Below are 17,644 nucleotides of genomic sequence, written 5' to 3' on the forward strand. Positions count from 1 at the left end.
GCAAAAACCAGACATTGTTCCCTAGGCAGGAGAGAGATCCTAAATGACCTCGACCAGCCTGCTTAAATAGGCTGAGCCCAATTTGAGTCAGGTGTGCCTCCTCATCTAGGCCACACCCCTGCAGGCTGGTCCCCTCCTCCTGCACATGAACAGAGAACAACATTAACACCAGGGTGGGTCATCACACTTAGTATAAGACTTTAGTCTCATGATAGGTCCCCCGCAAAATTGTTATTGTAGTATCAGAATCACTTTAACCACTTTAACCCGATATCGGCTTTTTGAAAATAGATGATCTACAAGCTTACAGACACAACGTGTTGTTTGCTTGTGGATTAACTATTTTCAAAAATTCCAGACAAAATGTGGAACATTTGTAATATTTCTGAAACAACACAATTTTTTATGGGGGTCTCTGACACAAAATATTTTCTGATGGGGGTCAGCAACCAAATCATTGAATTTGGCCGTCTTCGACATGAATAAGCTTGAGAACCATTGGGATAGACCATATAAGCATGCACCTCACAAGCTGAACACACACACACACACACACACACACACACACACACACACACACACACACACACACACACACACACACACACACACACAATATAATACGATAAACCACATCATACGCTACACATGCACATAGTCACACACAGACAAATAAAGGCACATTAAAACACACACTTGGTGCTTGCAGGAGGTCCTCGTAACCTCTGATCACCTCAGCAGCTTCAAAAAGCAGACTCAGACAATGGGGCTGTAACACAGCATGGCACTGCAGAAACAATTAGCCTGTGTTTTAGGCCTCCGTCTCCTTCCTTAACTCAGGGGTTCTCAACCCGTGAGTCGCGACCCCCTGGGGGTCACTGGAAAATGGAAATTAAGAGTTTACATAGTACACATAGTGCATGCATAAACTTTCCCTAATGATTATATCTGGTTTCAGTATTTATGAATGATGTATTTTCTCTATTATTAAGGTTATTGTAGAGGTACATTTGTATTGGGGTGGGGAGGGGGGCAGGGTGGGGGTCGCGAGACAAGGCCAAAGCATTTCCGGGGGTCCCCAGCCAAAAACGTTGAGAACCCCTGCCTTAACTCAACCAGTGGTGTGTTCTAGGTGTTTTCTGACGGACGGTATACCATCATTATTCCCTCCCACATGCACAGCACGCGCACATGGTGACCGAATGAAAAAACGCTCTTTTGTTAAAGACCCCTAAAACATGATCATCCGGTATTATTATTATTTAAGGAGGAAGAATTTATTCAAAAAGTGTACAGTATTTGTTAAAATGACATTTTATGTGGACATGCTTACTGGAAAGGTATAAAAATTTTTTTTTCTTGGACGGCATACTATGTATAATCGTATATAGCATAACACGGTAGAACACACCACCAAACTCAGGTTCAGATGTCTATTCCGGGTTGACTTTCAGTTGCCTTTTAGCCCTTTTAGAAGCACAACTTTTAAGTGACACACGCGCGTGCGTACACACACACACACACACACACACACACACACACACACACACACACACACACACACACACACACACACACACACACACACACACACACACACACACACACACACACACACACACACACACACACACACACACACACACACACACACACACACACACACACACACACACACACACACACACACACACACACACACACACACACACACACACACACACGTCCAAAGGGAAAAACTATTCTGTCGTTTCATTTTCCCTCTCATCAAGTTAATATCACAGCTATCAGGTGGACTCTGCAAGACATGTTTACCTTTCCATGGTAGCAACGGAAAGAGTGGAAGAGGAAAATGGAGAGATATTTATTTATGTATTTATGCCTACATACACTATAACCGAGGATCTGAATAATTACTGTACACAGTGTTTGTTTCTTTGACAGAACTTTATTGCACATTTGCATCTAATCAATGTTTATTTTCCAAAGCACTTTGTAACAGTCATTTTGAAATCCTGCAGAATTGTGAGTGAGGTTGCCTATCACTATAGGAATATTGTTCATTAGAAGAGTTGAGTTATATATATATCCTTTTAAGGCCAATATTGTCCGATACCGATGTTTTTGCCGATTAATCTCCCATCACTAATAGAGAGTTATTGCACGAATTTAACGTGTTTAAATTATTTAAGTTTTCAATGATTTAAGCGCTGGAGTGCAATGACAATAGTCTCATTGCCTACCACACTAGGCAACCATACTAATACATAAGTAGTTAACCAGGTATGCCAACATGTCTCTGTTCTGTATAGTGACAAACATTTCAGGTGTTGGGTGAAATCAGCCCTTAGCCCTGTCTTGCATTAGCCTTTTGCATTAGGCCTACTGCTGATAGGCTAATGGAATCCAAGTTCCAACTAATGTAGTGAAATTGTTAAGTGCTGCTGATGCTGGATATTTCATAAATTACATTAAACTACTTCAGTGATATTTGACAAACTTGACGTTGGGCACATTAACAGACCATGTATAGCTCACACCAGATACATTTGAATAAAATACAGATATAATGAGTAAACCGTATGTGTACAGAATGTATGCTGCCTTCAACCACTTCATAATGACTTTAAACAGCCAGATCTGTCTTCATGGACCATAAACCAGTTAGAGAGAAGTGTAGAATTGGACGGACGGACGGACAGACAGACAGACAGACAGACGGACGGACGGACGGACGGACGGACGGACGGACGGACGGACGGACAGACGGACGGACGGACGGACGGACAGACAGATCAATCTTTTTCTATTGGTCAAGACTTTTCAAATCAATCCACGGTGGTCCTTTAACCACTTAAGCCCTGGTGTTCCTATTTGGGGCATATATAGTATTAGGTGAAAATATTCAACTATCCATGCCAGTAGTGTGTTTTACAAACATATTCCAAAGTGTGTCAAAGTGGGAGGAGGTGCTGAACCAGACGTCCTGGGTTTGACTCACATTCATTACAGGTCAAGCCATAGGGAACGGGAGACATTTCCCTTAAAGCTACATACAGTATATCTCTTGTCCACCAGTCCTAACCGACGCCCCGTTATGCCGGGCCTGGGGCCATAATAAAGAAGTGACAAGTGATAATTTAATTGGGGTCCAAGGCTACATGAGGACTCACAACATAAATGTCATCGTCCTCAGTATATGTTTTAAAGGGGCCTGGAATTCCTGGCAGCAGCGCCTGTCGTCATAGATTTTGATAAATTAGCTGGTATTCTAGATTCTAGAAGACCCACAAATATACCCACAGCTGTTCTTGAGTGTCCCCTTTAAACTCACTCTCAGCTTTCCATAGGGCAAAGGGCATTCAGAATATCAAATTCATCCTCTTAGGGTAAGTTCTGCTGGCTGGAACTGATGATGAAACAATCTGAATAAGTGTGCAGACCCCCGGGATCCACCAATAGGTCAATCATTAATGCGTCATTTTACAGAGACAGAGTTCAAAACTTTTCTAAATGTTTTTTGAAAATATCTGAACTACAGGCAATGTGTTATGAATTGAAAATGCTGGCAAGAGAAAAAAGCTCATGTCATGTGTTATTTTCAAAGTGCCAGTACAGCCATTAAAATGTTTGCCTCTGGGATCCAGCCGAAACAACAAAATGAAAATTCACTACATGTTCAAGTCGAGGGCATGAAGCACGTCCCCAGATACCCTAATGACTACCCGATGACTTTGAAAGTCGTACAGAGTGTAGGATAACAAACCAATGTCTAAACTTAATTAACATTACTGATTGAATGGTCAAGGGACTAGGTCCGTTGTGTTTATAGATGTAGGTGCATGTACTGTATGGTTTAGCGCATCATTGTAGTCATATGAAGTAGGATACCTGTTTAGTGTTTACCAACATCAAAATACCAATCCAACTCATGACAAAAACAGTACAATATGAATAAATGGCTACTACATTTAGAAATTCCCTGTTAATTTAACTCTGGACCCAAAACGGACCCAATTTGGATCAGTTAAATTGATTTCATCTGCTCATTACTACTACAATATCAGACCAGCTGTTTTTTCTTTACATCTTTCAGTCTGGCCGTCATCCAGTTGTTTCATATCAACAGGTAGCTGGTTGTGTCACCACACAGTGATGCATACGAACAGGTAGCTGGTTGTGTCACCACACAGTGATGCATACGAACAGGTAGCTGGTTGTGTCACCACACAGTGATGCATACGAACAGGTAGCGGCACATTCTTACAAAACTGATGTATTAGTTATGGTTTTCTTAACCACTTAAACACTACTTCGTTGTATGTCAAATAGTACATGCCCACAACAGACTCAGACATACGATAATCTGGTAGATCTGTTATTTTAGCAGAATGTATGCCCATTTTCCCCAATTGTTTGTCTATTTTTTTGCCAAATGTACGCCTATTATGACATGCCCACAATAGGGATGCTGGGGTTCATGTGGTTAAACTTGATTGTCAGTCCATCTCGTCATCAATGTGAGATCACAGAGACACATCACAATAGGGCTGTGCAATATACCAAACATATATCAAAAAATGAATTTCTTATATATCAACAAATCTACAGGAAATTCTGAAATTTCTATAATCGACTAAATCGATTAGTCTCATTCATCATTCAACCCTGTATTATATTTCATTGTACAATGGTGTCCAAAAGCGGTGAGAATTGCCTATCTACAATTAATTACAACTATTTTGACAGTCTATGGGCTCTTTTTCAGCGAGGAATAATGTAAGGAAATAAATGAGAAATTAATATTCTTTATTTATTCTCGGTTCTTGACGCACGAGGACGAAATGTCACATGACATCATATGGAACAGCACAGTTACCATGGTGATATAAACACAATGGGTGAAAACAGTGGCTAATAGCTGGCAAACAGGGTGTTCTGTTGACGTTATCAGGAGGCTGTGTGTGTGTGTGTGTGTGTGTGTGTGTGTGTGTGAGTGCGTGCGTGCGTGCATGCGTGTGTGTGTGTAGGCGCGTGTGTGCGTGTACCACTGTACCATTCCTATATTGTGGTATAATTTGCTGTAGCAAACGTGCTGTAACAAGGAATTTAACTTAAATAGTTCACACAAGAAACAACTATATTTTCTATTGTTTATTTATTCACTACCCCTTGACATATCGAATACGATGTGTCATATGTATGTACCGGAGAAATCCCCAAACTAAGAAAATACTGTACTTACTAAATTATACTGAATTAAAGCAAATGTAGGAGAAGACAACCCAAACCTCTACTGAAGTGTCATTGCGCTTTAGGGTGTGTTAAATGTACAAACGGTATCACTTCTCTATCACGAGCAAGACAAAGGAAGGGGATTTGTGAAAATAGAAAGCAAAGCACGAGTCAAATTAAGTGTGTAATAAACTAATGATTCTACATCCTGTCCTGATGTTTGATTACTCTATATACAGGAAGCACTAGTAGCCAACAGCCCTGGGTAGCATGACAGACATGCATGTTGGACAAACAAACCATTGCGCGTGCGTGCACGCACACACGCACTTGTGTGTTTCTTGATAAGTAACATTTGTATTTTTCATGTGGTGCCACAAAGGCAATAGCAGACTGTGTGTGTATATCTGTATGTACACAGCTGTGACTGATATGACTTATGGTGGGGGACTTACCGGTGGTGCCCGACCTGTTCATTATTATTATTACAACAAGCAATTAGGAACTCAGCGTTAACTAGCGATTTTCTAAATTGACAGTGCTGCACAAGTTAAGTCATTCTGATGCATACAGTATCTGTGGTCATCATACTGTATGGACATACCCAACAATAGATGCCAAAACAATGGTAACATTTCCAGTTAGTTATCAAAAGTCCATAAAAAATACTTCCTTTGAACAAAAACATGCTGCGTGATGATGTGTCTAGGCCTGCATTAATAAAAATGAATCTTGATTTTATTTGCCTGTTTGATTCCCATAATATGTATCTGAAAACATTACAGGTTCGAAATAAGCCACGTAGTAGCATACATGCTTTGCTGGCCATCTGTCTCTCTTGTAAACAAACAGACTCCATGTGTGGATGTAGCGGTGACACTAACGTCCCATAGCCTGAAGGGATGATTTGTTCTGATTTGTTCAGAAACACAGAGGCTTCCGTAACATGACAGAAAAAGCCATTGGACCCCATTCTTAAAATACATTAGCGTACCCCTAATGTATCCATCTACCTATTCAGCTATGCACAGTATACACAGGAGGCAAATGGTAAACACATACATCAAACGGGTACGGAGGGAGTGAAGTGTTAAGGGCTGAGGTAGAGTCTGAAGCGTTTAATTGGGAGTGCGTCTTACTGCTTACTGGGAGTTTGCTCCACAGTGTGGGAGCCAGTAGTAGAGTCTGGGACTGCATAGCATTGTCCCGGGTGTTAGGGAAGGTTCAGGCACCCTGTGTTAGCTGATCTGAGTGAGTGGGAGGGGTTGGATCAGGCTGAACACGACCAGGGGAGGATCATATCGCATGAACAGAGAGACATACAGTATAGCACAAGTAAGACGCGCAAACACGGGAAGCGAACGCAGCTCGTACATATTTGGGGTTTTTTAAGATTTATTTTTAAGTTAAGTTTTTAAGATAATTTTTTAGTGCGTGTATGTGACTATGTGTGTGTGTGTGTGTGTTTTTTTTTACGTTTAAAAAAATTATAATTAAGTAATTACGTTTTTAAGATACGTTTTTATGTGTGTGTGTGTGTGTGTGTGTGTGTGTGTGTTTTTTGTGTGTGATACAGCTGCGCCCTCTGGTGGCGGGCAGGTGGTGTTACAGCGTGACAGCGTGACAGACACACAGACAGACAGACATGTTCTGCTAGGTCTCATAGTTACATGTAGTGCTCACTGCGTTCGCAACTAGAGGTATTGAGCCTGATTGCACACTGGTGTCGTGCACCGAAAATAGTCATGCTGCGACACTTTATGAGCTTGTAATTTGATTATTTTCCATGCACGACACCCATACACAACTAAGACACCCATACACAACTAAGCCTGACCCTACCTCAGGCTTTAGGAACTAGGGGTGCTGTGACCTGAAATAATAACATGGGGTCTAACAACATTGTGGCTCCCATGTGGATCTCCAACATCATGTTGATGTCAGATTGACCATCTGTGACTCACTCACAGCGTGATAGTGTCATTCAGTGGGTCGTAATATCATAGAAAAAACCTGTAATGAGAATGGAGAATGTCTCGCTTCCTCATGGACCTGAAACATTCGCATCTGACAAGTCAGGTATCCACATTGACAGCCCTGACTAGCAGACTGTCGTCAGGTACAGATGTTTCAGGTCGATGAATTGAACATTTTGGCTGGAGAAATAGAATCTTATTGGACATGGTGGCCGGCCACAAAAAAGAAGGCCTGAAACAGACACAAATATACACACATTTTAGTATCACCTCTGATTGTGTTTGCAAAGTGTCTTACCTCTGATTGTGTGTTTGTTGGGCCAGAGGAACCATGGCAGCAGCAACAAGTAGAGGAGATAGACCAGGGACAAGGCATTGTATCGAAAAAGACACGCTAAAGAGAGAGAGAGAGAGAGATTATTATTATTATTAAACTTTGACAAGCAGGTAAATTCAGAGGGAGAGCGAGTGCATTTTCCGGCAGTGGCATCAGCCGCGGAGTCTCCGTCAATTGCCGACAACACAATGTTTCTCGGTGACCATAGACCTCACAGGGAAACCACGGCTGATTTTTAACCGGAGCCACGGGTGAGTTTTAATCAGCGACGCTGACACCCTACCCCAAACCTTAACCCTAACCTCACAGGGAAAAGACAGGTGATTTTTAACCAGCAGCGCATGTCTCGGCAGATTCTGAGTCGGCCGCCGAACGGACCGACACTGCTGCTGAAGGTAGCGGCAGCTGAGTGTCATAATCCCCCCCCCACCTTCCCCGGCACGTGCCGCCCCTCCCCCTGGCAGCACCGCGTCTGATCGCCACTGCCGGAGAATGCACTCGCTGCTTCTGGAAATTCATTGTCCCCACCAGGCCGAAGGCATGGGGAGAGAGTATGTTTTGCACTCCGTCCGTCCGTCCTTCCGTCTGTGAACAGCTAATATCCGGCACCGTTAACCCGGTCGATGCCAAATTTTGCAAACACACTCCCTGGATGTTCCAGAACGGCCTGTTATAGCGCCACCAGGAGGCCGCTTTGTGCAAAACACGTTTTTGGACAGCACACCTACAAATTTTGTCCAAACATCACGCAAATTGGTACACAGTCTCTCTAGAGCCATTCAACAAAACGGGTCTTTCAAATTTCTCAGACTCCATCCTGATTGGCTAAGATTGGCTTCCAAAGTTCGCAGGAGTGCTCAGTTTCAAACAAAATGCTGCAAATCATGAACACATCATGTGATTTCCGTGAAATTGTGCATGCACATTCCCACTAGGCAGAGGAAAAAATGCCACATGAACATTTTCAACTCAGCCTCATGGTGGCGCTATAACTGGCCGAAAAGTGTTTTTACCTCTAACGGATCTGGAATTTTTGACATCTGCTCTTTATAGCACCACCAGGAGGCCGACATATGTAAAACACATTTTCTAATATTACTCCTTCAGATTTGATCCACATTTCACGCAAATCGGTACACATGCTCTTCATAGTCATGTGATCAAGAAGGGGTTGTTTGATTTCTCATAATCCACCCTCATTGGCTACGATTGGCTTCTAAACTTTTCAGGAGTAGCCCGCTTTGTACCCATTTTGTACAAATCGCCACAACTACTCAACGCAGCGTCCGATTGTGGTGAAACTGTGCATGCATATTCCCACTAGGCTTTGGAAGAAATGCCACTTGACAGTTTTCAAATCAGCCTCATGGTGGCACTACAACAGGCCAAGCCGCGTCACACACACACACACACACACACACACACACACACACACACACACACACACACACACACACACACACACACACACACACACACACACACACACACACACACACACACACACACACACACACACACTATTCCTTACACACTCTCACTTGGACCACAGGATTCATTTGTCCTTGTCCTGTCTGTAACTGATCCAGAATGCTGCAGCCAGCCTGGAGCCAGTACTCAGAAGAGACCCATAGTACCCATACCCCTATCCTGGCCTCTCTGTCCACTGGCTCTGTGTGTTATTTATAATTGATTCTAATGTTTGTTTACGATGCCCTGAATTGGCCACCCCCTCCTGTATCCTCCTTAAGTTCTAACACCCTCTTCATTCAACCTCCAGGTCTCTCCGGTCAGCTGACTTGGGGCTCCCGGTTGTCCTGCAATCTAAACTTTAATCCACTCAATCGGTGAAAGCATCCATGTCGTTTCAGATTTGTCTTTGTAGGGCTTTTTTTATACATTAGACTTACATAGACTTGAGCTGAATCCGCTTTCTAAAATGGGCAGATCAAGAGAGAGCATGTGAAACTCTATACATAAATACGATTTATGGAAGCAATAAGGTAGGAAAGTGGGACGAATTACATTTTACTGGCACAAATGGGAATGAATGGGACTAAATGAGCGATCTGTCTCTGTTTGCAACTTGCTTTCCAGTTACTTGATAGGCAAATTGATTTGAATTAATTTGCCCAGTTGAATTGAATTAAATGCCTGCACACATAGCTAGATTTTGTCAGAAAAATCACACCTGTGTGAAATGAGGGGCACTCTTCACATTATACACCATCATACATTATCTTATGAAATGAATGAATTGAATTTATGTGATTGGTTAGCCGATTTGCTCGTCTACATATAACGTACATTTTCCATTCATTGTCAATGGCCTTTAATGTTTGTGTTGCCACAACTTTACGTCATATTCGGTGGACATTTCACCTAATTTCTCCATTCATTGTCAATGGCAAATATGACACGTGTGGGGACAAAAGCTGAATATAGGAGGGGCTATAGCATGTGTCCAGTCAAAACTTTTGACAACTACTCTCCAGCTCCAGATATATTGCACATGAGTGATACACCTATTTTGACTATTGTAGGCTGCCCCCCAATGTCTAGCACAAACTCTGACCCATTATGGCCGCATGTCTTCGTCAGCAAGTTAATTGCCTTGGAGGACCCTGATGTAAACAAGTCTTAAGGTCCCTGCACACAGAGCGTGTTTTTCTGATTTTTAGTGGCGTTTCTCCATCGGTTTTCCGAAAAACTCGTAGTGTGCAACCACCTTTAGTGCATTTTTGTGGTTTTATCCTCGTAGCATGTGTAAGATTTGAAGTCGGTGGGGTGAACGGTTCTCGTGGATTGCACACACACACACACACACACACACACACACACACACAGAGAGAGAGAGAGAGACGTGGTGCTTTTATAATAGGATGTGAAGAATCCCCCATAATGTCCCTCCTATCAGTGTATTGCGCTGTCCTCTCTCTCGTGCTGGCAAGACAAAAAGGAATGCTGTCAGAGCAGAGTGACTGCCACGCCAAGCGGCCCTGATCCAAACCTCTTCAATATGTAAAGTGCTGAGGTAGGCTATACAGTAGCATACATCAGCGTCCAATGGAAGCTCAACTGTTCTCCACCCATCTTAGTCAAACTGACCTGAGATGAAACTGTACTCTTCCGTCTACACCAAATCGCTTTGCCAAAAATAGTCGATCTGCAAGCTCACAACATTGTGAGCCCCAGAATAGGGTCAAACAGTTAAGGATAATGCCGCCAATATCGAAGTTCACCTCACTTCATATAACTGTACAAACAGTGGCTGTGCCTAATTCTTACCTCTACCATACCGGTTTTCATCTCAGTATTCATAGGATAGTGTGGAGAATTAATTGATTTTAGCCTGTATCACTTATCTATTCCATGAGATGCTGTTATAAACTATTTTTAAAATGTTTTTTGTACTCTCTGACAAATACACAAGCATTGCCACCTATGCTGTCTAGCACCACCATGTGAATTATCATGTAAATAAATGTAGCTTTCATGGGTTTCCTTTGGGCAGTTTCATAAATCATACTCTGACCACATCCAGCTTTAATATTCCTTTGGATTACTGTGTTACTGTGACCCATGCAACCAACAATATGATTAAACAGAACTGCCTCAGCTCATTACAGTTTGTCTTCTACGGGCCGAACAGTCTACGGCTTGGTCCCAATCCTCTTGCCTGATATTTCCTTGCTCCTCTATCCTCAATTGAACCGGAGGTTCAACTTTCATGGCCATGCCAGGTCTCTTATTCCTGCTCCATGGAACAAAGAGTGAGGGTTAGGAGGCATCTCTGAGGAGCTATGAGCCAAAATACATCAGTGCTTCCTTCCAGGAAGAAGCTGAACCCCATGGTGTTAATGACTCCGCCCCTACAGCTATCAAGTTGAAGGGGATGCTGATATTAAAGACTATTCTTTCATTGCCATCAATGAGCAGTTTACATCATAATCAGAAATGGACGTTGCTCAACATGACACTTTGGAGGAACTGACGTGCCACTTCCCTAACATTTCTTAGTGTGGTGTCTCTTTGCATTGTTTCCTCCGTGCATCCTCAGTGGGAGGCACTAGGAAAGTGGGAGGCTTGGAAAGGAAATGAAGGCAAAGAAAGATATGTGAAGGAAAAGAAGATTTGATAGAACTTGCTAGAAGTGGGTCTTTGAGTGAGCCTGTGTATGAGTCTGGGCAGACTCCACACACACAGTCTGTGATTCCCAGGCTAATCTCACAAACCGCTGGACTGATCAGAGCCAAATGTCTTGCACATACTGCCATTAGGCCGAGGAAGTAACTCCCCACAATGTAATGTAATTAACTTAAAAAGTGTAATGATGGCTAAGTCTGGCTACTGTCTGCAGCCATGCACATGTGTGCGTGGAATATGTATTTACAATCATAAATGCGTCACAATGTTTAGGAAGACCTTGCTGGCGATGACAGGAGAAGGGAGAGAGAGACAGACAGACACACACACACACACACACACACACACACACAGGCTGGCTGTCTGCCCACGTGTGTCCAAGAGTTCCAAGGGGTTTCCCTAAAACCTCTCTCTCTCTCACCCCCATTTTACTTTTTGAGGGGCAGCCCCTCCAACATCTGGCATCTGGCTTTCAGAAATGAGGTCATGTGGCAACTAAAGCTATGGACGTTTAACTAACATTCACTCTCAGAATGTATCTTGTCTGTGTCCCTTCCCTGCCAAGAGGTCTGAAAAGGTCTCCAAGCCGGATATCTTATTTTGAAGACCGAATTACCGGAAGTTAGCATTGGCTTGAGTTAGCCACGATCTTCTTTAAAGTCACCCGAAACGTACATTTTGTAACCACGACCAGCCAAGCTTTTGTTACAAGCCGGGAAAAAGTTTGCTTTGATAAACGAAATGTGGGAAATAATGATAATGATAATGAATTTATTTATATAGCACATTTCATTTCATTTCATGTGCTTTACATAACAGGATAAAAACAACAACAACGTAGTCACAGCTACAACAATATATCAATAAGTGGACAACATAGAAGCATACACACAAAAATAGAGTATGCAAAAGGAAAATTAAGAGAAAGCCTTAACATAAAGGTGGGTTTTTAAAAGGGATTTAAAACATGACACAGATTTAGCAAGTCTTAAATGAATAGGTAGGGCATTCCATAGTTTGGGAGCCCGGATTGCAAATGCCCTGCCACCTTTTGTGCTAAGATGGGCTGTGGGAGTCTCTAGGAGGGCTTTGTCTGAGGACCTGAGTGAACGTGTGGGCTTATAGGGAACCAGCATGTCGGAGACATACTGGGGAGCCTGACCATTTACAGCTTTAAAAGTAAAAAGTAAAATCTTAAAATCTATTCTATAAATAACAGGTAACCAGTGAAGGGTGGCTAAAATGGGGGTGATGTGATCTCGTCTTTTTGAATTTGTAAGCAGTCATGGCAGCAGAATTCTGAATGAGTTGTAGACGGGATATAGCCTTCTTACACAGGCCTGAATAAATCGAATTACAGTGATCTAAACGAGACGAGATAAAAGCGTGGATTACCTTTTCCAAATCTGCGGGTGACAGGAAACTTTTGATCCTGGCTATGTTCTTCAGTTGAAAGTAGCAGGTTTGTACTACTCGTGTTACTTGGGGGTTAAAAGTGAGGCCGGAGTCAAAGAGCACACCCAGGTTACGGGCGACCTCTTTTACATTAGGGGATAGGCTACCGAAGAATCAGAGATAAATGGATTTAAAAATCCAGTTATCATTGAAGTGGATGGGCATGGCCATCTTGTTTCTGGTCCATTGGCTGTTTACTAGATTGTATAGCATCTTACAGTGCATTCATACTTCAATGCCAGGTCGCGCTGCACACATTCACGGCGCTCACGCAACTATCGTCTTTGCATTGACTTTGTATGTAATCCCGCCGCTCTAACTATTCAAGTCTGAACGCACCTTTAGAGCTAACCAGGAAGTGAAGACAGCGATCTTTCATAATTCAATAAAAAACCCAAAACTCGTCCAAACTCGTCATTGGCAGTAAATTACGGTAGTTCATGTATGAACAAATAAAAAACAGTAGCAGCCTAGTCTATGGACTTGTTTGGAAAAAAGAGGGGGAAAGAAACATCACCCTGCGTGTGGAAAAATAAAAAAACAGTAGCAGGCTAGCAGCCTAGTCTATGGACTTTTAATGTTTGGAAAAAAGAAAAACAGCACCCCACTTGTGATGTCATGTATGTAGCAGCCACAGCAGCCCATCACTTCATGCAAGCGTGATTGTTATGTTTGTTTTAAAGGTCTTTACACACTGGGGAAGATTGTTTTCATGCAAATAATTCGCTTTTTTTAAAACCTCATAAAGTCAATACAAGCTTCCACAGCAGCAACTGATATTTTTTTCACCTTACGGTCATGGCTGGCGAATGTTACACCTCTGACCAATCAAAATGCAGTGATGTGAACAGAGCAGGAGCTGGCCCACAGCACTGCAAGGTCAGGGGAGCCCACTGCACCTTCACCTCTTCTGACTTCCTCCACGTTATTAAGCTACCCTCCCCTAAAGAGCTGTTTAGGGGGAGTGGGGCACTCGACTCCACTGTCATTGCATCTCTCATCTCTGTAGCCTATGTATTTATGTGTTTACTTTGTTTTTATTCCTTTTGCAAGTTAGTTCAGACAGGCAGTTCAGTCAAAACAATTACATTTTTATACCCCGCCCCCCTCCAGAAACAGCAAACGTAAATACAGCGATCAAATACCAAATGGGTACAAAAAATAAAATGACACAAAAAAACACACATGCATTTATAATTATATTTTACAGATGGCACAGGTGGGCGGCCGTGGACCACAAATGACTCTGGTTCCAAACGCAATTGCGTTGTCTGAATCACGGTAGTGAAGAAGAAGTGGTGGAAAAATCCCAAGGATACCAACCATTTATAAAGAAGCAGGAGAAGAGTGGTGAATAATCAGAAGCAGGAGGAGAGGAGTGGCAAAAAATCTCATATACGCGTCACATTTAGTTAATATTTCTCATTTTCAGGTGGTTTATTGGCGTCGCATCGCTAATTCGCCAGCGTGTAATGACCTTAAGCATCATGTTCCGGGTGATGAATGGAGTCCCTCACTTCACGTGATTTTTTCTTAGAGAACTGGACTTGAGTTACAACTTGTACTGTTTTCCGTCCACATCGAATGGCCGGTGGGGTCCGGAGCTACAGATTGATCCTCCGTAGAGAAGTACCTGTCGATGAGGTGGTAGGCCACCTCGTAGACCTCCTGGTTCTGGTGGTTCAGCATATCCTCCATCTTGTCCAGAGTGCCACTCTCCTCCAGCATGGAGCACAGCGCCCCCGCCTGGCCCATGCGGCCGGCCGCCGCTAGCATGTTAGCGACTGCGTCCAGGACCACCTTGACCAGCTGGGCGTCGGGCGCGGCCAGTAGGCCCGGCAGCGCCCCCAGCAGGTTGCAGCAGCGGAGCAGGTAGGCCGTCTGCTCTTCACTGCCCCCTTTGGTGAAGTTGGAGACAGCCCACGCAGCCTCCTTCTGCGTCCTGAAGTCTGCCATCCCCTGCTGGAGCAGCATCACCAGGAGGGGCATCAGGCCAGCGTCCACCACAGCCTGGATCTGGGCCCTGGTCCCTGCTGTGACGTTGGAAAGTGTCCAGGCCGCCTCCTTCTGGACCTTTGGGCTCCGGTGGCGCAGCAGTGCCGGGAAGACCCCGAGTGCGCCGGCGTCCAGGACCGTCTGTGTCTGCTCGTCTGTCCCCGTCACTATGTTCCCCACGGCGCGCAGGGCCGGCTGCAGCACGGCCAGGTGGGCGTCGTCACAGGAAGAGGAGGAGCTTGTCGTGGCCAGGAGCTCCACCAGGCGCGGCACCAGGCCCGGCACCGCCACCACCTCTTGGATCCTCTGGTTGGAGCCGTCCGCCAGGTGGGACAACGCCCACACGGTGTTGACCAGAACCTCCCTGTCGCTGTGGTGATGCAGGAGGAGGCGGGCCAGGACCGGGACCAGCTGCGCCACAACCTCCGATGGAGGGGGCGGGTCCTTGTTGCGGCACAGGTTAGACAGCGTCCAGACGGCGTTGCCCAGGTAGCTGGGAGGGAACGCCGAGAGGTTTTCCGACGCGGCTCCGACAATGGATAGCAGCGGTGGGATAATGCCGTCCCCGATCACCCAGTCCCTGAAGTCGGTGCGGTCGCCTGCGATATTCCCCAGTGCCCACAGGGCCTGCTCGCTGATGTCGGCACGCGGCGAGCTCACCAGGCCGACAAAGGCGGGCACGGCGCCTGCTTCCACCACGGCAGCCGTCTGGGACGAGTTGCCCGCCGCGATATTGGTCAGAGCCCAAGCCGCCTCGAACTGGATGAGGGGGCAGTGGGAGAGGGCCAGGAAGCCCACCAGCTGGGGGACCAGGCCGGCCGCGATGACGTCGTCGAAGGGTGGGTTCTCCTCTCTGGACAGAAGCCTCCTGGCCGCCCTGGTGGCGGTCAGCTGGAGCTCCAGGCTGTGGCTGTTGACGCCGGCCGTTATCTGCTCCACCGACCAGCGCTTCTGCCGCTGGGAGGAGCCAACAGGCTCTGCCGGGTCATCATCCAGAAGGCCCCCGACGCCCGAGACGTTGCGTCTTTTCAGGAGATGCTCGTCCTTCCGGGCCTTGCGCAGCTCCACGGTGGCCTCGGCTCTCCGGCGCCTCAGCTCCACGCCGTCTTTTCCTTTGTTCTTGAACTGCCAGAGACGAGCTTCGCTGTCGCCTTTGTCGTTGTTGTCGGCGTCTGACATCCCTGCTTGACTGTCGACCGTTGAAACACTGATGGGACACTGGTGGGTTTCACTTGCACAAGTCACTCGCGCCACTCGTCCTCATGTGGTCATATTATGACGACACTCATCTATGACGTCACTCATCTGTGATGTATGACATACACCAGGGCTCGAAATAGCGACCATTTTGGTCGCAAATGCGCCTGAATTTTAATCTGTGCGATCTCAAAATATAACTAGGAGCACCAGTGCTACTGCATATAATTACTGTAGTGCGACCAAAACGATCGCGACCGAAATTGTCGCGGGCCGGTTCTGTCCCGCGAGATTTAAACTTGTAGAGCATAAAGATCTGAGCATGTCAAAAAAAAAGTAAGTTCCTAGTCCATTCCTGTCCAGAGTTATGATATTTTAAAGAAATCTCCTTGGCTTGTTCTGCGCTTCCTCTAACCTCCCGTCAGTCCGTGGACTGATTGGGTGATCAACATCAGCTGGACCTGAGGTCCTCAGCTGTGAGAGACAACAAAAGGGCTCAATTGAATGGAATGTGTGGAGGCAACACACACACACACACACACACTAGACATTTTCCTAGACATGAAAATTAACGATGTTATGAAAATAACTTCTCATAAATATATATATACAGTGTGTGTGTATATATATATATATATATATTTTTTTTTACTTCAATCAAAAAGCAGGCCTACATAAAACAAAGGGTTTTGTAGCCATTTACAAATCCAGAAATTATAGCAGAGACAGTATTTAGAATTGAATTATATTTTCAACTGGTTTATTGCCACAAAAATAGCATCTCATACCAACTGGCTTGTAGGCCAGTGGTTCCCAAAGTGGGGTCCGGGGACCCCTAGGGGTCCTCGGTTAAATGATAGTTAGGAACCAAATGGACCCTTATGGGTCTGAAACTCTGAGAGTGTACTACATACTATGAGTAAACCAATTTCACTGTACATTTGTACAATTTAACTTTGATTTTGCAATATACAGTGGGGTCCCAGAGATAGAAATGGGGAACGGTAGCCTAATTCAGGTCAAACTGGGGGTCCTTGAAATGTAAATAACTGAAAATCACTGCTAGAGCCGTAAAAATCTTCTCTTATGGGGGTCCCTGGCATATATTTTCAAATGGGGGTCCGTGGGCTAATGAGTGCAATTTGGGGGTCCTTGACATGAAAAATGTTGGGAACCACTGTTGTAGGCTACAAGTGTAATAATAATGAATGTAAAAAATCTATTACATATTGGTGCTCGTAAAGTTTTGGTGGGTGCTCCTAATATTTTTCTGGTGCTCCTTCATTCTGAATTTGGGAGCACC

General features: G+C 44.6%; 2 protein-coding genes across 5 annotated transcripts in view; both read right to left on the reverse strand.

Annotated features, from left to right (window-relative positions):
* piezo1 (piezo type mechanosensitive ion channel component 1 (Er blood group)) overlaps positions 1 to 17,644 on the reverse strand; it is an 86,369-nt gene that overhangs the window by 51,186 nt on the left and 17,539 nt on the right. For all 4 annotated transcript variants that reach the window (XM_080781782.1, XM_080781784.1, XM_080781783.1 and 1 more), the window contains exon 2: positions 7,510 to 7,605. In XM_080781782.1, coding sequence (XP_080637908.1) covers positions 7,510 to 7,605 — 96 coding nt within the window. The remainder of the gene's footprint in view (positions 1 to 7,509; positions 7,606 to 17,644) is intronic.
* Positions 7,719 to 16,323, reverse strand: LOC308328286 (importin subunit alpha-1-like; the record flags this gene model as incomplete). Its single annotated transcript, XM_080782055.1, has 3 exons — positions 7,719 to 8,030; positions 13,090 to 13,252; positions 14,783 to 16,323. 3 exons carry the CDS (start codon positions 16,321 to 16,323, stop codon positions 7,719 to 7,721), a joined length of 2,016 nt encoding a protein of 671 aa, XP_080638181.1.

Source organism: Protomyctophum bolini, assembly GCF_963924005.1.
Source record: "Protomyctophum bolini genome assembly, chromosome: 14".
NCBI lineage: Eukaryota > Metazoa > Chordata > Actinopteri > Myctophiformes > Myctophidae > Protomyctophum > Protomyctophum bolini.